Source organism: Parasteatoda tepidariorum, chromosome 9, assembly GCF_043381705.1.
Source record: "Parasteatoda tepidariorum isolate YZ-2023 chromosome 9, CAS_Ptep_4.0, whole genome shotgun sequence".
Classification (NCBI taxonomy): Eukaryota; Metazoa; Arthropoda; class Arachnida; order Araneae; family Theridiidae; genus Parasteatoda; species Parasteatoda tepidariorum.
In genome coordinates, this window is record NC_092212.1 from 12,191,443 (window position 1) to 12,215,525 (window position 24,083).

The following is a 24,083-nucleotide window of genomic DNA, read 5'->3' on the forward strand; positions in this document are numbered from 1 at the left end:
TATATATATATAGTAAAACTGCTAGATTTCCCAGTAGACTGTCTTCTGATGTAGTCAAGAATTTTTTTAAGTATTTTGATATTTTAGAAAGTTTCCTATGATATATATTAAAAGTGAAATTAGAGACAGTGCATGTAGCATACTACTAAAACAAAAAATAAATAAAATCACTCAACAGCTTAATTTCAAAATAAATTTACAAGCAAAAACAACTGACCAGTGTTGAATTGCTTAATTTTTTTTTAAATCTATTTTAATTTAAAAGTATGAATTCTAAAACATATAAAACATTTTTTAGCCTATTTAAATTTCTATTTGCTTGATATATATATTTTTTTCTTTTATATTTCAGTGACTAAATAAATCCCTAATATTCTCTGAGTTTAAAATATTTTAGATATCATGCAATTGATAGCATGTATACAAAATAGAACTAACATCCAAATTTAAATTATACTGCTTTTTAAAAAGAAAAAGAAAAACATATGTCTTATTGAAAATTGTTTTTCATCTTTAGGAAAATCCGTTCTTCCTCTTGTGGGATTCATACTTGGAGGTGCTTTTGCCTTTGTGATTGTTGTTATCGTTCTGTCAGTTTTTGTTAACAGGTAAACAATGTTGTACTACTAGTTTATGATAATACCTTTTTTGAATTTAATGTAGTTATGGTAAAGGAAACAGATTTTGAAACTAAGTTTTTTTTTTAATACGTTTTTAGGTGTCGCAAAGAAGTGATATCGAGGAAAAATATAAACATCAAACTTCCTTTGGAATTGGAAACTCCATTTGGTGTAAGTATGAGCATTTCATAAAAATATCAAATCTGCAAATTGTGCACAAATAAATCAACTGTGGAAACCACTTCAAATGTTAAAAGAAATAAGCAATTAACAGCAACAAAAAACATTATAGTTGATATAAGATTAATGATTTCATCACATACTTAAGTAGTAGCTTCAGACACTTACTTCTATTATTTCACTCAAATGATGAATAGGACTCAGAGCATAAGGATTATGATGACATTAAAACAATCCATAAAACTCAGAATGGCCGTAATTATAAGACACTTGAGGCCTGTTTACATGGTCAAAGTACTTGAATCCAAGAATGTAGAGAAATTTCTTTCTCCAAGAAATTGGATGATTCGTTGACACTATCCAAGATCTTGATTGCCACTGATTGGTCGGATGAAAAACCTGTGCATGCGCATTGTTAATCTTCAACATTATAAAACCCGATTTACAAGAATTTAAAGATACTAAATAAATTCTAGTAAAATCATAATACAGTACAGAACCCGTTATCCGGAAATCAGAAAACCAAAAAACCGGAACGAAATTCGATACATTTTCCCGCCATTTTTTTTTTTTTTCCTCATAAGATTTTAGGATTTTTCTTTCTTTTTTGAAAGATGTTGTTTACCTTACCATCATTTTGGAAATAATCATTAGTGTATTACTCCATCGTTTTTTCTTCTTTTTAAGATTTATTCCACAAAAAAATTATTTTTTTAGTTGGGTTTAACAATAAAAAAAAACGGCTTTTTGTAGCGATTCAGAAAACCGGAAAAATCAGTTATCCGGAATAGCGATGGTCCCGATCGTTCCGGATAATCAATTCCCTACTGTAACATAACTAGACCCTAACAGGTTAATTTATTCGGATTAAAATATATGCCTGCTTGTTGACGTTGCAAATCTTTAGAAGCGGATTGGTTAAGGGAGGAAAAACTTGGATAGAAAATAGAACATGCTCTACTATCATTCAAGGACTTGGATGAACGTTTACAAGCTCCAAGCAAAACAAGTTTCCATCAATTTCAATCAATCTTTGTCCAAGAACTTGGATCGCATAAACAGGCCTTTACAATGAAGACACATATTAACAGGAAACACACTATTAGAATAAGAGTACATAATAGCGAATATCACTAAGCATAAACAGTGTAATACAGGTGACCACTCTGTTTTTCTTTCATGTAATTTACATAATGTCAACCCCTGCACCCCCTGACCAAGTTGTAAACTAAATTATGATTACGTCTGATTAAAAAAATATGTGAATCTCAAACTATGATACGATATGCCACAGCATTTGATAACTTCGCTCTCTTGTGGTGAACCTTATGTTCACTCAAACATGTGTAAATAAATCATTGAATGTAAATAACAGGTAGGAATTTAGCTAATAATGTCCATAGATCAGCGCAAGTAGCGTCGATCGACATAACGTTACAAATTTGCTTAAGATAAACGGATCAATTAATTAATCCTAAAGAAAAATTACTAATGAAAAAAAGTTTCCCTGTATTTTTTGAAAGCTATTTGAAACCATATGTTTATTTTGTTTCCAGGTATTGCTATGAACTCTGTGAAATTCTATGTATAACAGTGTAATTAAAACCGCTACAAATTATGCAAATTATTTTTTTTATCATATAAATTAATAAAGAGGAATATTTATTTTGTGAAGGAAATTATTAGATTCAAGAGAAAGGTTTGTCTAATAATGTCATTTCAGCATAGCTGCCAACTGTCCTGAATTTTTCGGATTTGTTCCTAATTTTTAAATCAAATCTGAAAATCTGATATTTTTATAAAAATTCCGAATTTTCGTAAAATTGCAGTATTTTTGCTTTTAAACCAATCCCTTGCTGATCGCCGCAATCGTGATTATTGCGTAGAAGTAATTTTTAGTATCTTTTTATTGGGAAATACTATTTCAATAGCTGTTACTGATCATTTCACTAAATTGAATCTTAAACAACTATTATTATTTTTTTTAAAAATGTTTTGTAGTATTTAAACATTTGCATCAGAAATATTTGTTTATGATGTAGTTTAATATTTACCTGCATTTTATAATTTGGAGAAGAATAATTATATATTAATAGGTAATGTTTTTTTTTTTTAACTATTTTACCGGTATTCCTAATTATAAAATATTAATATTATAAATTTCCCACAAAAGATAGTGTATATCATTTTTTTTTTACTAATTTACATAAGGTATTTAAATGTATTATGTCTATTAATGTTATTATTTAATAGTTAAATTTTTGTCTTACTCTCGTAATTGGTGCATATAATTTTGTCGCATATATAGTGTTCCTAATTTGGCAGCTATTTTTCAGCATATAGTAAAAGTGTGAATTTGAAATACTAAAATCTAAAATCATCATTTAAATCATTAAATTGTTTAATAAAATGAACTATTCTCAACAAATTATGTAAATTTGTATTTTTTATTTATTTTTGTTGTTTAGAATTCTTTGAACTCTTTCAAACTTAAAAATGGCCTTCAAAAGACTGCACCTGATTCTTCCATACCATGTGATCGAGCCTACGAGCGACTCTGCACCTTCGCTCAGGAAGGGAGTCAATGTGATCCTGATGGAGTAAGAATTATTTATTCTGCACATTTAAAAAAATCCCCTCAATAATGCTAATCATCTTAATTTCCTTTATGTATAAATTGGGTAAATGTGAGATTTCATCACTCATTCCTGGGAAGATTTTTCAAGTTATTTATCTTTTTTCTTTACTTGTTTTCCAATTTTTTTTCTCCAAAGGCTGTGACTGCTAAAAAAGTTTAGAAAGTTCAGATTTAAATATTTTGTTAAAACCATTAAATCACAAGAGAAATCAATAAGAATTATATTTTACTAAATTTAGATTAAATTTCTGATTTTCATAAGGTAAAATTATACATTTCTCAGTTTTTAAATTTGATCTAGTAATTGATTTCCAGGATGCTGAAAAATTATTTTACCATTAATTGCTCAAATACAAAAATAGTTTTTTAAAAAAATTAAGAGAATCTAAAATCCAGCATGCTTTATCTCATAAATTCTGATTGGGTAGCAGCTTTGTATTTAACATGTTTAGAAATATACTGCCAACTAGAGTAAATATTCACCATCAGTTTATTTGCAAAAATCAAATAAGGAGGATTAAAATCATATTTATACTATTCCAAACCTGTCTCCACCCTATTGACAGTTAAATTCGACTGAGAGAGAAAAGCTTCTTAAATTTTGTTATATTAAGTAAAAAAGCAGTTTTTGTATATTAATTTTAAATATTTTTTAATAGTGGGGAGAAAATGATGTTCACTCTCATAGAAACAACAGTGGGGAAAGCAACAAATCTGGAGTTTCTTCTGCAGACACTACTCGAACTGTAGTTTCGATGGATTCGAGCGTCGAACAGGAATGTGACACAGTCAATTCGGGTTCTTCCATCCCATCCCACTCAGGTGGGACAAATGCAGAGGACCTGGAACAGCTATCAGGTCCATTTACGTCACAATTTGTTAATAATACCAACATGACCTTTTCAAGATGCTTCGTACGACCGAGAATGCCTGCCAAAGGGGAGGAATTGGGAATAATGCCACCTTATTGCAAGTTTAGTGAAATTCCTTCTGCAATACAGGAAAATCAATTTTCTGAGAACCCATATCAGTCTCGTTTCTCCGCAGAGAGCTTTCTCCAAAGCTTATACAAAATAAATAGTGAGCCTTCTCTTTACGGTTATGGAGATGAGGATCTAGAAGTAGTTAGCACCCCTAACGCACCACCCTATTCTAAATTTGGTTTGGCTCGGAGCAACACCCATTTATGCGAAATGAATAGACCTAATGTTGGCTACTCTAAGTTTGGCACCATGTATAGCCCCAACGGCATTCAAAATAATGCCCAAATATTCACTGTTTTCATGCCACCTAATGGTCCATTACCTGTGTTGCCATTATCAGGTCGTGATAAGTGTCCCCTGCCCAAAAATGTTGCTACAAATCAAAACTCATTTAAAAGTACCAATGGCGCATACTCTAAATTTGGTGTTGGCAGACCAGCCTGGGAAACAGGCAAAAACTATGTTCCTGTTAAGAGTGTGCTACCCGCGAATGCAGATGTCAAATCGACAGACAATTCTTCGCCTAAATACACTGCATCTGATGTTGCTTATCCTAGTCAGACTAATAATCAGCCGCAAGAAACGTTGGAAATGGATGACGATCCTCGTAGTTTGTTAGAGGTAATGGCTGCAGACGAAAGGTTTGCAGCACCCTCGGTGAAAACTGTGCAAAATCTGCCAATCGCTTGCAATGGCATCCTGCCCGATGCAGGACCCATAAGTGAACTTGGATCAGTTCCAATTGCCAATGGTGTTGATGACACGAATCACAAGTTTGACGATTCTTGGAAATATTTTAATGGAGATGCACCACCCATTATGCCATTAAGGGTTGACGATTATGAGGAACCAGAATCTTATAGTCCTCCAAAAACACCAGACAATAGAGAGATATCAACTGCTAATAACAATTATATCTTGCTCAGTGAGCTTGCAAAGCAGAAACTACTCTCTGTGAATTCTATACAATGTAACAATTTAACAGACACACCTGTTGCCAGTGTATGATAAATATTTGTATGTTACCAATATCTGTCATCATATAAATGTTACCAGTGTATAGTAACTAATATCTGTCATCATATACATGTTACGGATGCATGATAACAGTTACTTGTATATTATCCAGATACAGTTTATCAAGCAGCTGTTACTTTTGTATGATGAGATATTTGTATAATATGATATACTGTTCATTTGCACTTGTTACTGGTGTATGATAACAGGCATTTGTATTTTACCAGATACTGTTTATCCTGCCAAAAGAAAGAATATTTAATTATATTTCTGCTGCACTGGTTTAAAGTTGCAAAACAATTACATTTAAAACCAAATTGAAATTTTGTTTCTGCAAAAAATTGTAAAAAGTTTTTTTTCCTGTATAAATGTCTCAAAAAAAACCCAATATGATAGCTGTATATTTGTTAATTTAATAATGAGGTATATATATATATATTTGTGAAAATATTTTATGGACTTGAATTTTTGTTTACTCATTACATTTTAAAAATAATCTTTGCTTGTTGAACTGCAAGGAGCGTTTCTGCTTCTTTTGTTTATTATATTTAAAAAAAACTTCTTTTTTTTTTTAAATAATTGATGATTAAAATCTGACAAATTTTTTAAATTAATTCTTCAATTCAAATTTTTTTTAAAATTTTGTAATAACAATTTCTGATATACGTAAAAGAAAATGACATCATGTTTTTACCTAGTATATATATATTTATTTATAATTTCTAATTGATTTTATATAAAATTGAGAAGTATAAAATTGATTTTTATGTTACTTTTCTTCAGGTTTCACATTATAATGGAAATTTATTTATAAAATATTATTACACCTTTTTTTTAAAAAAAAAAAATATGTTTCCATAAATGATTATAAATAACCTAAGTGAAATTGATGTAATAATATGTTCAATTTAATGCCCAAATTATGCATATCAACTTATATTTTATCAAAACGCATTTCATGAAAGTTAACTATCATTTTAGTTTTAAATAACTGTATTTTAACGTAATTTATTTAGCTAAATTTTCAGTTCCTATCCATTTAATTTTTACATTCTATTTATTAACTTTTTTTTCGTCTTTTCAAAACAATTTATTCTACTCAAATTACATTTTGCCTGCCATAAATGTACCTTATTTAAATATTTAAAAAAAAAATATTTCTTGCTTTTTATTGGTATATTTTACTTTTTTCATTATTCATATATTCAGCGTTATGAAGAAGAAGAAAAAATTCGCTAACTTTTTATTACATTGTTTTCATTTTGACAGTTATATTAAAATTATAAATTTTATTTATAATAAATTATTATTATAAAAATAATATCAAATAAAATTTCTTTTAACCTTCTTCGTAAGTAGACTTTATGTTTCTTATTTTTATTTTTCAATAACAACAAAATAAATTTTTACTTGCTTTTTAAAGTTTAATCTGCTTGTTATGAAAAATTTGCAAGTACAAATATTTTGAACTTTTCTTTTCAACCCTAACTATTGAGGGAATGATTTCAAATATTGAAGACTATTTCTTATAGAAAAATATCATTTATATAATATTGTACAGATGATCAATGAAACACAAATAAATCGAAGAAATTTGTGTTGTATAATAATTGCTCATTATTGTTTGTGTAATTTTTGTTCCAATGGATGGATTCAGTATTGTGTGTTTCAAATCTAATTTTATGTATTTTTATTTGCCAACAATCAAGTAACAAAAGTGGCTTTTGATGATGCTTTTTAAAAGAAAAAATTATTTAAAAAAAAAATGAAATGAAAGTATAGTTGCACTTTCTTGTTTCTATGCTGTGTATTAAAGCTTCAAAGTAAATAATGAGTTAAATGATTTACTTAAGTTAATTTTCATGATTGTCTCTTTGTTGGTTTTTGCAAATTAGCAAAGCACTTTCCTGTTTCTATATCATATATTGTGATTCTGGAGAGAATAAAAAAAAGTGTTAATTTCACAATCTCATTTATTTCTGTTAAAAATTACTTTTACTATTAGATGTGCAGTAAAGTGTAACTTTCTACTAAAAGCTTTACTTAGAATTATGAACAGCAAGTGGCAGTTCTTTATATAACAGTACTGTGTGAGGAATATTTTCTTAAAATTCAACAAAATCTATAAAGTTGTTAAAAACTGAGGTAATTTGGTAAAACTTTTAGATTTTGAGTGACTTTCAACTAGTGTAATTTAATAAAATATTGAAATTTTATCTGCCTATCACCGACATCAACAATTTTAGATGAGCGGTGAATGTTTGTGCTGGTCTTTCAAGCTGCTCCGTAAAATCTACTTGAAAACAAGTCTTGCATGTATGCTATCATATGCTGCACTTAAATACTTTTGCATTTATTTCTAAGTTGATTTTTTGTCCCTTAATGTTACATTTTACTCTTTTTGTTGTATCTCATTTTATTTATTATTTTATACAAGAAATTTTCCTTTTATATCTTAAATAAATGTTCACTGACTATTAGTGTAAATAAGATTTCTGCAAAATATTTATGTTTGTATTATTTATTCAGAAAAAAAAGAAAGAAAAATATATTTCCTAGTTCGTAGATTGGAAACATATGATACTGAATCTTTAACCATTTGTTTTGTGCAGTGAGAAATATTCAAATTGTGATATAGACCTTTTGTTTCAGTGTTTAGTAAAAATTAAACCTAAAAGCAGTTTATTTATTAAATTTTTTAAGCTATTTTTTAGATATATATGTACAGAAAGCAAATGTTGATTTATGGAGATATTTATATCAGTGTTTTTACTGCACCAGCGTTTCCAGTTTTTAAGTATCTATAGTAACTATAATGAAAAGAGTCTATATTGCCTCGTAAAAAACTTGGTCTACCTCATAAGGTAAAAATCATTTGTTTGCTCAAAATGATCAAGATAGATATTCTTTTCATGGAAAGAAAAGTTCTATTAATTCTTGCCATTATGCTACACAAAGAACTGAACTCTTGGTATTTTGTAAATTTTAATCTTAAAACTGTTTTTCTGATTGTTCTTTTGTCATATGTAATAACATCAACTCATTTTAGCGACATACTAGGCTGTTTTTATTTCATCTAATTTCATAATATTCCTCATGTTAGGTTAAGTTTTGTCCTCCTATAACCAGGTCCCTTATGCTATAATGAAAATGAATAAAAGCCACAGCTCTGAGAAAAGTTAGTCTTTTAAATTTAATTTTTTAATAATTAAAAAAATTACATTAAAATAGTATTGCTAAAGCTTATGTAAAACATGAAGAAAATATAGAACAATTCAATAATTTTTATCCAACATATTGGAGAAAAAAATTTAATAATTATTTGAAAATGTAAACTATTTCGTCTATTTTAATGTCCGGGCAATTTTTTTATAAGATAAGAATATGTAATTTGAAGTTAATATCTTCAAGTTTAAGGCTCTTAAAACTGCCTTTTTTTTATTTTTCATGGCAAATAAAAGCTTAGAAAAACATCCTGAATTTTTCTAAATTGTCTTGTTAAAATTGATGTCCACTTTGATATTTCTTTCTTATCAAAAAAGAAAAAAGGGCAATACAAATTATCTTAAAAATTATTTTTTCTTAAGGAGGAAATGTTATAACAATTATTTCTGATAATTTGAATAATGTTTTATTTTGCAATAGTTTGCCTTATAACTTCTACAATAATGGTGTTTGTTATATTTTTAAAAAATATGGATCAGGTCATAAATTGGCAAATAGCTGTTTCATATTTACTTAATGTACTCTCACACCCAAAATATGATTTTTTTCGTACTAGTTATCAGAAATAACTTTTAATGTATTATTATCTAACTAATTCCTAAATTTAAGTAAGTTCCTATAAAAAAACTCTTAAAAAAGAAAGTTTACATAATTTATTGCTTATTTGAATATTTAAATTATATTACATAATTAAGCGAGCTTCAAGAATATTATTCGGCTTATAGTTTTTCTTTTCTAAAATTTTTAGTTTATTTTTATTCAGAACTCCTTTTTTAAATTAATAAAAAAATCTTCTAGCTATCAATAATAAGTTATTTGTCTATTACAATTAAAAATAAGTTGACATAATAAAAAGTATTTCAAATTTAAACTCATTTAATGTCAATCGTAAATGTAAAATATTACAGACCATTTATAGTTATAAGTGTAATCAAGTTTTTGTATTTTGATGACAATAAAAATTCCTAAAATTCCCTACATGTAAAATATTGAATGTATCATGAAAGAGTTATCAAAAAATTTATACTATTTCGTAAAGTCTACTGGATTTTTTTCTTTGCAGCTATGTGTTGTAATGGATTGTTGTTGTGGCCATTATAATTTTTTTTTTTAAAAAGTGGCAAAAGAATTTGCATAAAGCCCATGGTATTTTATATTAGCTTCTTCCTAATTTATCATGCAATTAAAATAATTTACCACTACTAATTTTTGTCCCACTAGCTAACCACAGATAGGCAGTTATTTTTATTAAAAAGCTGTAGCTAATCTATTATTGTTTGATAAAAATCACTATACATAGAAATTACATCACCTCAGCTGTGTACATATAACCACTTCTTAGATATTGAATGCTTGTATAAAGATTTTTTGACATTTTTTTTCCGTATAAGTATGAAATATATAACATTTTCTTTAATAAATTTCAGTTTTTAAGTAAAATCAGTAGTTAAGGAAAATCCCTCCAGATACTGCTATTTATTGCCATTGAATACAATTAAAAAAAATTTGAATCACTTCTGTAATCGTGTACAATTTTAAGGTCTATTAAATTTGAATGTTTCTATATGTATGTTTGTTAAACATTAGTGCCATTTTATGACATTGCATGTATAAAGTACACAACATCTATACACATGTTTTTTATTTGTATTGAGTTTTTTTTTATGTGTATTTTAACTGTCTTCATTTATGTTTTCATTTGTTTGTACGAAATCTGACACAAGGATGTATGTTATTTTTTTTCAAAGGCCAAAATAAAATATTGTTTTAAATACTCGGCTAGCAGAATTTCTTCTACTATATATAAATATAGCATTTCCGCTACAGCCAATAGAATCTTGAAGATTAATGCTCTGGCAATGTGGTAAGCCCTGTGCACCAGCCACGTTTACTTCCCAGACCAGCTTGGTGGGCTTCCAGCCACCATTAGAAAATAAAACTCCAGTATTTTCATAAGACAGCTCAATATCTTCACCACTAAACCATCAAAGCTCTCATACAATATGTATAAGTTTTTATGATCGAAAGAAAATTTAAGTGTAATTAAATGTATAATGATGACATTTTATTAACTCTGTAAAGGGCTAGTGCACAGAATCCTTTATGTAAGGTAATCACAGAAAAAATAAAAGACAAAAAAATTTTTTTAAATAAAAACAAATAGTATAAAGACATAACTTTTTTAACAACCTACGTCTTCACTGCTATTTGATATTGTGTATAATATCGCTAAAGCCAAATAAATCAATACTTGCAAAAATATATCTACTTTGTTTTGTAATGTGATTATCTTTTATATATATATATAGTGTCCAGATTATTTGCTGCACGCTTTTATTTAAAAATAATCCCTGGTTTCAAATTGCAAAATTTGAAAGCTCTAAATTAGAGACTGCCCACTTATTGCATACATGGTTCTAGCATATAGTGTTACAGGAGGATTCATTATTTCAACTCTTTGAGAATTTAAATCATTTTATGGGGATCATGCAATTATTTGTTATTTTCAGCAAATGCAATGTCAAATCTTGTTGAGTGGAGTTTTCTTTAGTTTTATAATTGTGAATGTCTCCTTGGCTTGATTTTAAAAAACGATATATTCCAATCAACAATGTCAAAGAGTTATTATGTGAGAATTGTGGGGTCATCTACTAAATTACTTCTGATCAAAAATGTTAAGAGATATGTTGGCTATTTTTTTTTGCTTCAAAATTTGTTGAAAGCCTACTATGAAAATATTTTATCATAGAAATCTTTGGCTCACTGCAAAGTATGCATTGGTGCAATTTTTATGAAAACAAGTGCCTTAGTTCACAAACCAGCAGGCACAGTATTTATAAATGCTCTTTTACTTCAGTTCAGCTTATTTAGGGTGTAATTAAATTTTAGCTATATTTTTAAATAATTTTGCAATTATGTACAAAATAAAAGCTTACTTTTGTTATGATTTATAATTTAAATTTTTAAAAACTTTCATTAAATACAGTAATTTAAAATAGGAACTTCTGTTTATTTTGCTTGCAGGCTGTAATTGATTTTAAAGGGCTTAACGAATTTTAAAGCACTCAAAATCTTAAAACATTTGTTTAAAATAATATAATCGGTATTAAATCAATTTTACTCTTTTTTTAACTGATTGTCACAAATGGGCTGCATGCAGGTAATGGACAGAAAACACTCGAATAATAAAATAAATACATTAACTATAGACATGCCTGTGAGTATCCTTGACAAGATCAAATACAAACTACACTAATGTGATTACTTCAAATGCATCAACAAAAAAAAAGACGACAAAATTTTCAAGTTATTTTTCTCTACAACTTCATTAATTGAAAGGTACAACATCAAGAATTTTTTACAGATTTAGATATACAGTCAGACCTCGATATAAGGTCACCCTAAGGGACAACGCAAAAGTGACCTTTTAACCGATTCATTAGCAGTTCATAACTAGGCACGTAAATAGTGCACATTATGATTTTTTAAAAATGGTAATACAAACGATCAGCCGTAAATTAAATATTTAAGTCAATAAATTTTAACAGAATTAGTAAAGAATTAAAAAAAGTTGGATTTAAGTTTTTTATTTAAAATAAAGTCATTTACAAATTTCCTCAAAGTGTACATACATACATTACATATTACCTAATTTAAAATAATCATTCATGCAGGTCTGTCTCGTTCTTGGTTTCATTTTTCGAATTTCTAGATTTTGTAACTTATCAAAATGCTTCTCAGGTACATGGTTTGTAAAAAAATTTAGTGTCACATTTATTGCATTGAAGGCTTTCCTTTGGATTACAGCTACAGTGTTAAGATCACTGGCATTGTCCACAACTTGTGAAACAAATTCAGAAATTGTAGCTTCAGAAGTGGTGGCAATTTCCTCATCAATCAAACCATTTTCAGCCTCCCCTTCAATGGCATGGCCACGATTTTTCAAATCTTCCATCAGAACTTATAGAGGAATATCGTCCTCTTCGGTTTCGTCATGCACGATATTCAGAGAAATCACAAAACCAGCAGGACGAAAACAATTTGCTATGCATAAGGTGGACACCATGTTACGCCTCAGATAAAAATGGCCTTATAAGCGATAACGATTTTTTAAGTTTGACCATATATCCAATAATCTGTAACAAAGAATTCCTATTCAGTGAGCCGGGACTTTGAAAAAGTGACCTTATATCGAGGTCTGACTGTATATTATTGCCTTGCCACAATTCACAAATTTCCATAAGGATGAGAGTGAAATATGTTATTTATTACCATTTTAGTTGGGGGAATTACTAGATGGAGTAATTGCATGGTTGAAACTAATATATATGCGTAGAAGTTTCATGTACCACAATGACTTTTTGCAATGCAGCATCCACCTGCATTACAAATATAAGAAGACACTGGTGCCAAGGGAATATTTTCCCTCAGACACGTTCAGCACTAAACCATAGGAAAAATCAATATTTTTGAAGCTCTTCTCAGTTGTCAAGTTATTTAGGGATACAACTTTTCCTAAACAGTATGTTGTTGATATGTATTTATAATAAAAAATAATAATAATCAATTAAACAGCTGATGAACGTAAATAAACTTTAATATAACATTCTAGATTACAATTAATTTCTAGCACTACCAAAATAATTACAAGAAATCTCCACTCTTGAATATGAACAATATTTACAAAAATTTAAAACACACAGCAAGACATTAAGGAGACATTTCAAATTACAACAGTCTTTACCAAGTGTGAAAAAAATTCAGTGCTGGATTACAATTTAATTTTCAATGCAGGCCCCAGCTTGGGTCTAAAATTACTAAGCTATGTATTATCATCATTTTTTTTTTACAACTTTGCAAAACAAGTTTAAAAAGTATTTAGTTCAACTACTAGTAATTAGCTACGAAATAACCATCGAAAAAAAAAGTAATTTAACTCGTAGCTACTTTATTTTTTAACGGAAGTCCTAAGTGAATGGTAAAGTATGATCAACACATATGGGGTGAAAAATAAAAGGCCATTCTCCCTAGATGCTATTTTTCCTGCAAATGGGAACCTAACAAGTGAGTTTTTCCCAGGAAAAATATTTTCAACCGATCCAGTCCTCAGTTGCATACAAAAAAAATCACATCCAGTGAGAATGGTCTTTATAACTTTAGCACAAATAAATAAGACTTTAATGAGTACAAGGACAATAAAATCGTTATGAACAGAAATAACATATTCAAAATTTAAACTCTAATTTTCCATTGTTATACATAAAACATCACAAAGTCATTTTGGAAAATGTTATATCACAAAATTTCTTTCAAAACAATAGTTGACTTTCTAGTAGGATTTTAAGCCAGCACACAGAGCTAAAAGCAATCGAGTAATGTTACATCTATTTAACTCAAACTAAAAATTATTGAAGAGAAATAAGACTGTATTAATTTGTACATAAATTTTTGACGAAGAATATAAAAATTAAAACACTGATTATGTGATGTAATTTGTGGCATTCTTTTATATTTTTTACAATGCACTATTGTAGGTATTTCTTTTACTTCGTTGAAGCGATTCTCAAACTTGTTATTTTTTTATAGTCATAGCATTAAATCAAACTAAAACAAATTTAATAAGTTTTAGATCTATATTTCAATGGCAATGAATTGAAGAAAAAAAAAGAGAAAGAAACCGCAATGGACTGACATCGGTTTGCAATACAGGAAGTAAAAAGTGAAAAAAAAACAAGGCTTCACTATAAATACAAATATAAATATATATATATATAATTAACCCCTTCATTCACAGGAAGAAAAAAAATATCAGATATACTTGTCCTAATAAAACAATTTATTAAAAAGAAAAAGTTTGAAAAATTTCTGACACAAAAGAGGAATGCATTGTATAGGTAAATTCAACAAGTTAGTTGAAGAAAGGAATACAAAAGAAAATCTGTTAACTTCAAGGTAACAGAAACCCTCCAATATGGCAGCAGGTGATGCAGATTATCACAATACCTTCAGATTATTTTTCATCTCAAATTATCCATAGAAAAAAGTAAAGAAAAATTACTTTTAAAACATCAACTCCTTTTTAAAACATCTCGAAACTTGTTTATATTAAAAATTATAAAGCAGTGTGGGAAAAAAAAAAACTGAAAGGTACGGAAAAAAAATTAATTTTTCTTCTGCTGGTTGTCTACAGGCTCATACTATATAATGATTTATTCCTCTTTTTCTTTTTAGCATAATTGTGCATTCAAAGTAAGTTGAAAGAACATGCATAATTTTTAAAAACTTGCAAATTTTTCTATGTATATCTATTAGATTAGGCTGAATTTATTATAATAATAATCTTTGACTGTGCACAGAATCACACGGAAATTAAAATTAATGAAGATAGAGCTGCGGTTTACTCCTTAAATTTTGATACTACGGTTAACTTCATGCAATTTTTTCACTAGCAAACTTAGACAAAGTTAAATTACTCTATTTCATTAAAGAGCTTAGTGTAAGAACTAATTAAATGATAATTTAGTGAATTTTTAAAAAAATCATCTCAAGTACATTTACAAACATTGTAAAACTGTTTACAAATCTTTGTATCTTAAAACTCTTCTTTTTTCAAAAAGCTTCTCGAACACAATAAATTAAAGTTTATTTTTAAAGCAAAAGATTTAAATGCTTTAAAAAATGTTCATTCATCTATTCTTACAATAAGTTCTACAATAGTAACATAATGACTATAGTTATAGAAAGATACCTTAGAATTATGATGGGAAAATGAGGCAGACGAAACTACATAAAACTTTACAATGACAATTTCAAAAGGAAAATGAACTTATAATCTTTAAAAATGTAATATAATTCACTGTAGACAATATATAATCTGAAATATAGTTGACTTTATAAATTAAACATTAGTTACAAGAGGTACAATTTATCCGAATTTATTAAAAAATTATACACATTAAAAATCATTCCATTTGCCCTCCTGAAATATTTCCTCTACAAACTTATTCCCAATTTTGAGTAACTTCAGTCTAGACTTTTCTATCAATAAACACCAACCTTTTTACGTAACATCAAATCTGTAAAAGAGAAAATTAAACTATTTAATAATTTTACTTGCAATATTTATTAATGAAATATTCTTCTAATTTTTACATTCTTATCATTATTCAAGAAGATAACACTGGAGAACAGTTGCATTTATATAAGTACGTAATCGTATCAAATTTGGGTAAGGGGATTTCTGACCTAAAATTAGTTAATGTTCTGATAGCTACATACTTTTTTCACGAAATGGTATTTTTAGTTTTGTCTCAATGTTCAAGAATAAAGAATATATAAGTTTATATACATACAAATACACTTGTTTGCTCTTTTGAAAATAATACTCAATATGCAAGAATGACCTAAACATATTAATATTAAATCATAAACTGAAATGTATCATCACATTTTACTTACCACCCCCTATGTGGCAGAGAAGTGGAGTGAGTCGAGTAAAGTGGTGGTTCATACGAGAGAATTTTTAAAAAATATTGCTAGGATTATTGAATTATATAAAAACTGTATGGAGAGAATTATGTAGAGAGTAACCTTTGCCATTATTGAAATGTTTCTCCAAATGATTTTGACAGTTCTGTTACTTTGGCGGAGATAGCCTGATTAGTAGGATACTAGGTCCATGTTCAAGAGGTCGTGGGTTTGATCCCCGCCGGCCGAAGATTCCCCGTGTAGTAAATGATGATTGATGCATGTTAAATCTGTTGAGTCACAAAGTCCTCCAAGTTCCCATAACAAGTCAAACCTCTGGGGGTACTGATCCAGGAGTTTCCTTGTCTTCTGGAATGGGTTCAAAATTACAAGGATACGGAGTTTAACATTAGCAGTCGTAAACCCAAAAAATTGGGTCGGCTGTTCGAGTTGGTTATAAAATAAAATAAAATTCTGTTACTTTAACTACAATGTTCTTATGACACACGAGTCAAATCGATCAATTATATAATCACTTTTTGATACAATTTATGTGTGTATACAGTGCACTCCCGATTATCCGGGTTAATCACCGGGACAGGTCACACAGACAATCGAAAAACACAGATAATCCTAAAACTCCTTTTGTTAAAGAAAAATTAGATATCAGTACAAAAAATAGATAAAATACTGACATTTGCATGCATAACATCAAACTAGGAACTTTCCTTTTTAAAAAATGTGTAATGCGTCTTCGCCATATATCGATACACATATTTTACGAACCGCAGTAATGTTACCGTAATCAAATCCTCCCATATAATCTAATAAAGCTTCCACAGAGCAGTAGAATGAGAAATTGTATTTCATTCATTTACTACATCTTCTGCATCAGTTATTATCATCACTATTTGATTTAACAACATAACGATGTCTTCATCAGTCAAATACTGGAAGCCAGGCTAACATGCATCATTTTGAAACCAATCTTCTAAATTTTCTTCATCAAGAATTTTGAAACCTTAGATTTCTTTTGCTTGTTCAAGAATACTGTTATCATATTTTACTTGAACATCTGAAGAGGATTGTTCATCAAGCGGTATGATCTTTCTCCAAGATCGTGATAGCGTAGATGATTTTACCTTTGACCATGTTGCTGATATTCCATATACTGCAATCCAATAACGAATATTGCTTCCAAAAATTTGGTAGTGTTATAACTTCATGAATCAAATTTTTTAAATCTTGAAAATGTTTCTCTTTACATTTTTTGTGTGACTCCGGAATGAGCACGGTTAATCCACAAACCCGATATTCCGCACACGGACAATCGAGAGTGTACTGTATTTCATAGTAAATATAAGTTTCTTTTCTGTCTTTTTTTTCACCAGTTAACACCATACATTCGATCCAAACATTTCCTGATATTTTAATACAATGTTATCAGTGTCCTCCATAAGCATTTTCAAAAGAGCAGCATCCCTTAGATCCCTATGAATGCACCCTCCTTGCAATTTTTTGTGAAAATAAGCCATCCCTTAAAAACACTGCCTTCTTTTTTTTTTTATTTATTTATTTTTTTTTTTTAGGAGAAAGTAGCTTTCTTAACTAGATGAAATGTCACTTCCCATTTATTTAGTTATTGATAATTATTAAACTTTAATTTTATTCCTTCATTCTTTAAAGATTTTTCTTATGTTATCCAGTTATATACTTAAAATTAATATGATGAGCTATCTGCATAAGTTTTTCTCTTTCTATAATTTGGATTAAATTTTTTTGAAAATATTTGTACAATTAGATCAGATTCTTAACCAGAGTTACGATTTCTCTTGGAAAAAGTATATGTTTTTTTTTCCAAAAAACTGAAAAGAACAGAAAGTAATCAAACTCCAAAAATGACCAGTACAATTGTTTAGCCCGTATAAGCTTAAATGAAAACATATAAAATTTTATATAGTAAAAGAAAGTTGAAAGCTTCCCTTCATATATAGGAAAAAAAGAAAAAAACTTTATTCTTATTTTACTTTTATCCGAAATGAAAATCTATTTACCAATATCTTAATTTTTAATGGATTAAGTCTTATTTTTATAAATAAATATGTACTCTTACATATAATAAATTATGTGTTGCTAGTTTACTTATTCCATTTAAAAAAATTAATGCACTGTTTAGATAATAGTTTATACACTGGAAAAATTATATTAATTAGGTATTAGGAATAAACTAAATAATTAATTCTGATAACTTATCAATATTTACTTTGTTAGGATTATTTTCAACTGGATACATTAATTTTAGTTTATACATTTACATATATACTTAAATCAGGGGTCTGCCCAAGCCAAATTTACTACCGCTTAGCGGTACCTTAACAAATTTAACTTTAAGAAAAACAGTAGTTTCACAAAATACTTTTTCTTAAAAGTTTATTATTGTGTCTCGTAAGAAATGATAAATCCATATTATTGTGTTGATTTTTTAACATAATTTTTAATTTTCACAAATTATGTCTACATTTTCACAAAATAGGTATCTCTCAGAAAAACATAGACAGACCCCTGTAAATAATAGGAGAAGAAATAAAATTTAAGATAAAAAAAAAACTACTGCTAACAGAATAAAAGTGTACAAAAAAATAAAAAATACATATATATATATTTTAATAGGTACTACAAATTTGAACTAAATATTTTAATTAAAGAAAATTTATAGGGTTTAAGCAAAAACCGAAAGTTAAATAAAAAAAAAGTTAATAAAAAAAATTATGGTACAAAATAAGATTCAATATTTATTGTGTGCTACAAATCGCAATATTAGATTTTTATATTGAGTAAATGGGAATTATGATGAACAATTTTAAATTTGAGTGAATACTAACGGTATCTTTTTAATCAGGAAAATACTAAAATCAATGCTTAATATTAAAATCGTGCGAATAAGATTCGTGATATTAGCAGATTCCTGCACTGTTCTAAATATTCAAAATGGCAAACACCAGCCAGACCAAAAGAATAAAATTGGCAGAGGAATCACATGTATGTAAATGTCTCGGTAACAGGATATTGCATAAGTTTCAAAACATCATCATAATATAATCTTTGATTCACAGAAGTCTCTTGAGACACAATACTATCAATTTTTGAGGAAAAATCACACGCCGTGCTTCTAGTTTTAAACACAGAAGAATTAAAGGAAAAACCCGGAATACAATCACCCCTGTTTTATACTATGTACCATGTGGAATCATTAATTCTTACTAAAGGAAGATTTCATTATAGGCATGTTTTAAGGATTTACAGTGGCTTGAGAGAAACATCCTAGAACAGAGCCAACTAGCATAATATAACTCATAGCCGCTCCAGGTCACAAACACTCAACACACTTGTTAAAGATTTTTGCAAGTTTAAAATCCTTTAGCACCGCGCTATTGTAGTTGGCACAAACTGAAATGGATGCAGAAACATCTTCTTTGTTAATCAAACAGATATGTTAATATTTTAAAACCCTTTTGTGAATTTTTAAAAAATGTAGCTCATCTATAATTAAAATGTTTAATGTAGATTTAGTAAAAATAAAATAAAATGCAGTTATCAATTTAAATTTTAGTGTATTTGATTTTTTTCTTTTAAGTGTAGATATTACGGTTTTTAAAATCAACCATCTTATATGATAAGTAGGTAGATACTTCATTTATCTTGTACTATGAAGCTGTAGAATGGGCTATTATTGATGGTCTGGGAAACATCCCTGACGATTAACCGAAGGGGAGAGATTTCCATATTGGGATCGGTAGCGGAATAATTGGCAAGTCTTAACAACTTCTTGACAGCGGTTTGTGAGAAACTAAAATGAAAACCTCACAGAAAGGGAACAACTTGCAACCACCCCAAGGAAACATCCACATATTGTTTGTTTTTTTTAAATTTGCAAGTTTAAAATCTATTTAGCACTTTGGCGATTGCCGTTGTCGTAACAAATCACACTACAGAAATATCTGCAATCGGAAGACAAGGCTTCAAACTTTACTCCTCTGCAGTGGAGATTGGGTAAATTTCCATACCATGATTCGTCGCGCCAACTACAATCGCCAAGGTGCCGAATAGATTTCAAACTTGAAAAAAAACATGTACATGTTGGAGATATATCTGTATTGCGATCTGCGGCAGAATTATCGTCAAGCCTTGGCAACTTTCGGGCACTGGCCCGAAAGAAACGAAAATAAAAATAAAAAACATCAGAGACAGGCACTAACTTGAAAGGTAGTTCTCGTAGCCACATCTGGGCAAATCAGGGTTGGTTTTTTGACGTCAAAAAGTGGTTTTTGACATGACAAGGGTATAATACTGGTTTAAACTNTGTCAAAATTTTCACAAAATAGGTACTTTTAAGAAAAACCTAGACAGACCCCTGATGTTGGAGATATATCTGTATTGCGATCTGCGGCAGAATTATCGCCAAGTCTTGGCAACTTTCGGACACTGGCCCGAAAGAAACGAAAATAAAAATACAAAACATCAGAGACAGGCACTAACTTGAAAGGTAGTTCTTGTAGCCACATCTGGGCAAATCAGGGTTGGGTTTTTGACATGACAAGGGTATAATACTGGTTTAAACTGTCGAAAGCTGAAGTTTGCCAAGAAAATATATAAACTTCAAAACTACCAACAGTTGCCATGCCAGTGTTTTTCTCTCAGAAAAAAAATGGGTGAGAATTTCTCACCCTTTCTCAAAAACAGGGTGAGATTTCAAAAAGTTAAGTGAGATTTCAAAAAAAAATATTAAATAAAAATCCTTTCTTTAATTATAATGCATTTTTAACATCTTCTAATTTTTAAAGCATTGAATATTGTTGCTGCATCATCATATGGAAAATATCAGCTATTCTCATTAGGTTGGTCTAATGCGTATTTGTTTCGTTTTGATCGTTTCTACCCACATTTGTTTCATTTTCATTTGTCCGTTTCGGAATCGAAGATATTGGCTTTACAAGGTATTTATCCATCTTACATTAATGTGCAAAAAATTTGAACGTCTTACATGAAGAAACCTTACCTACGGTAAACACGTGGTTGCAGAGAAATGCGTTCTGAAAGAGGTTCCGTGGTCCGGAAGGATGGTGTTCTGTTGTTCTTAAAGATTCTGAATAATACTGGTAAATAGGGAAACTAGATAATGGGACAGTTGTTGAAAATAATAAAATATCCAGGAAGAAAAGTGCAACGGATTTTATTCTAAATGGCGCAAATGAGAAATTTTTTTCAAAATGCGAGAAATTCGCGAATTTTGAAATTGGTTTATAGAATGCGNAAAATTCAGAATTACTGATTTTTCTGAAAAACTAACAACTTATCACAAAAGTCTAAGTCAAACTAAACAGAAGAACATTACAGTCACTGATCCATGAAATATTTAAACAATTATGGAAATTTTTTATTTATCCTAATTAAATACATAATTTTAAAAATTAGAACATGCATCACACTACGTAATCAAAATGAAAATTATGAAAGTAGAAATTTAATTCGAAATTCAATAGTCTAGTTCATTTGCTCCTATATTACACATTGCTCCTATATGCTCATTGGTTACCATTCAAAATATAAGTGTTTCTTCAAAATTTTAAATTTATTTTTTCTAGAACATATTTAGAAACACTATCCTTTATAAAAAATATATAAATTTTATGTATTAATTAAATGTCACATATGAATATAGGTTTTTGACATTTGTGACAGATTTGACAGTGAGGTTTTTGACGTGACGGTTTAAACCATGGTTTAAACCGTCAAAAACTGTCACATGTCAAAAACCTGCCAACCCTAGGGCAAATATCTACATGTTTTTTTTAAAAAAAATTTCAAGTTTAAAATCTGTTTGGCACTTTCGGCAATTGTAGTTGGCGAGACACATCACGATATGGAAATATTTAAGAGTAGATCCCTTTCTGTGATGTTTTTTTTTTCTTCGCAAAGACTTGGCAATTATTCTGCCAGAGACCACAATATGGAAATCTCAGCTCGAGATCTCCTTTGTGAGGCCACTTCATTAATTTAAATAAGGATCTGAAGTAACAACTTATTAAATTATTCAACAACTTATTCATAGAATGGATCAGATTTTAATGGGGGGGGGGAGGGGCACTGTACCAGCTTATAATTTAATGTTTCAAAAAGCAAATAACTTTCTTTAAAAAATAATTGATTAACTCTAATGATAAAATCTCTTAAACTTAACAGCAAATTACCTAAAAAGAATTCCAACTCACACATCATAAAACTTATCTCTTTTTAACACTAATAATCAAAATTGAGTGATACAAATATATTTATAAAAATGCGAAGAAATAAACTCACTTAATTATAACTTATTCAGAATTACGTGGTGGAACTGACGGCACGACGATTTAAATAATACTGCCACACAGAAAGACACAGACTCAAGACATAGAGGCAAGCAGCAATCAAACAGTTGTAAGAAGCTTGGGTATACACTCTCTTCATCTCTGTCGGAAAATCTTTTCCTTTATTCAAAACATCTTCGATAACTGTTTCTAAAGGCAGATCCTCAGCAAATGCTACACTGTTTACACCCAGAAATATACCCAATAAAACTAACATAATAATACCCCATACACTTAAAATGGAGCAGCATATCGACAATTTGGGACCACAAAATCTGAGAGAAACCATCTTGTACTATGACTAGAATGTAAAAAAAGCAAGAATAGTATTCTTTAATGAATAAAATACTTCTCTAATTAATAAAATAACAAACAGAATAAGTTACGTTAGTTCTGTTTTTCTTGCTTCGATCCCGTGACAATGAATGCGGATAACAGTTACATTTACGACTTTCGTAGTTTTAAATCTCTGCAACACGCTCTTGCAAGTACGGTATGTTCCTTTTATGCACTGTCTTGAATGCCAGCCGTTTTATAACCCTAAACTTTGGCAATCAGATGAAATGGGTGATTGCCAAACGAATTCTATCGCCAAGAGCTTGGATGCCCGATTTTTGAGTGTGAGAAAATGGCGGAAGCGTTTGAGTTGGAAAGATGTAACGAATACGCTAGGAAATACATATTTTTTACTACAATATTTTTATTCATGCAAAGTGATTTCTAGATACTGGACATTAGTATTGCAGCGCTTGCTGAATTAATATAAAATAGCTCTTGGTGTCGACATTTTTACTGGCTAGCATTGCATATTGCAGGTATCATTTTCATCACTTTTCTTAGCATTATTGTCGGATCTGTGTTTTTATTTAAAGCAANGCGTTGTCTTAGGAATTCTTAGTTCTATATAGCCTACGGTTTTTGCAGGCTCTGATGGTAATGATGTTTTCTCAGCTTTCAGGATATCGGTGATATATAATGATTCTAATCTATTTATGGCAGCAGAGTGATTGTTTGGATCTCTTTCTAAGCACTTTGTGTAGAAATCAGCAAGATCTTGATATCTTAGGATATTCTCATCGGCATCTTTTACAGATCTGATAGACAGATTTTTGGCTTTGAGTCTCATCGCTTCCTTCAGGGAGTCATGGTCTATAGCTGGTTTAGAGGGCACCTGGGAGGGTCGGAAAGCCTTCCCTCCGCGGCCGAATCTGTGCGTCGACATGATAGCAGGAGCTCGGTTATAACACAACCTAACTCGAACGTTGTCAGTGAGCGAATGAGATCTCTTGCAAGTAGAGTATGTTCCTTTTATGCACTGTCTTGAATGCCAGCCGTTTTATAACCCTAAACTTTGGCAATCAGATGAAATGGGGGATTGCCAAACGAATTCTATCGCCAAGAGCTTGGATGCCCGATTTTTGAGCGTGAGAAAATGGCGGAAGCGTTTGAGTTGGAAAGATGTAACGAATACGCTAGGAAATACATATTTTTTACTACAATATTTTTATTCATGCAAAGTAATTTCTAGATACTGGACATTAGTATTGCA

The 24,083-nt window shown here is 29.4% G+C and overlaps 1 protein-coding gene and 1 long non-coding RNA gene across 12 annotated transcripts in view; one reads left to right on the plus strand and one right to left on the minus strand.

Annotated features, from left to right (window-relative positions):
- LOC107445872 (uncharacterized) overlaps positions 1 to 10,437 on the plus strand; it is a 244,730-nt gene extending 234,293 nt beyond the window's left edge. For all 11 annotated transcript variants that reach the window (XM_071184745.1, XM_071184742.1, XM_071184746.1 and 8 more), the window contains 4 exons: positions 518 to 608; positions 719 to 791; positions 3,269 to 3,400; positions 4,098 to 10,437. In XM_071184745.1, the coding sequence (XP_071040846.1) occupies positions 518 to 608; positions 719 to 791; positions 3,269 to 3,400; positions 4,098 to 5,429 (1,628 nt within the window). In that variant the 3' untranslated portion in view covers positions 5,430 to 10,437. The remainder of the gene's footprint in view (positions 1 to 517; positions 609 to 718; positions 792 to 3,268; positions 3,401 to 4,097) is intronic.
- A 2,805-nt stretch (positions 10,438 to 13,242) lies between these two features.
- Positions 13,243 to 23,024, minus strand: LOC107445873 (uncharacterized). Its single transcript, XR_002376835.3, has 2 exons — positions 22,488 to 23,024; positions 13,243 to 15,739 (listed from the first exon to the last, which is right to left on the minus strand). It is a non-coding gene; the product is annotated as an uncharacterized lncRNA (long non-coding RNA).
- Positions 23,025 to 24,083: the final 1,059 nt, after the last annotated feature.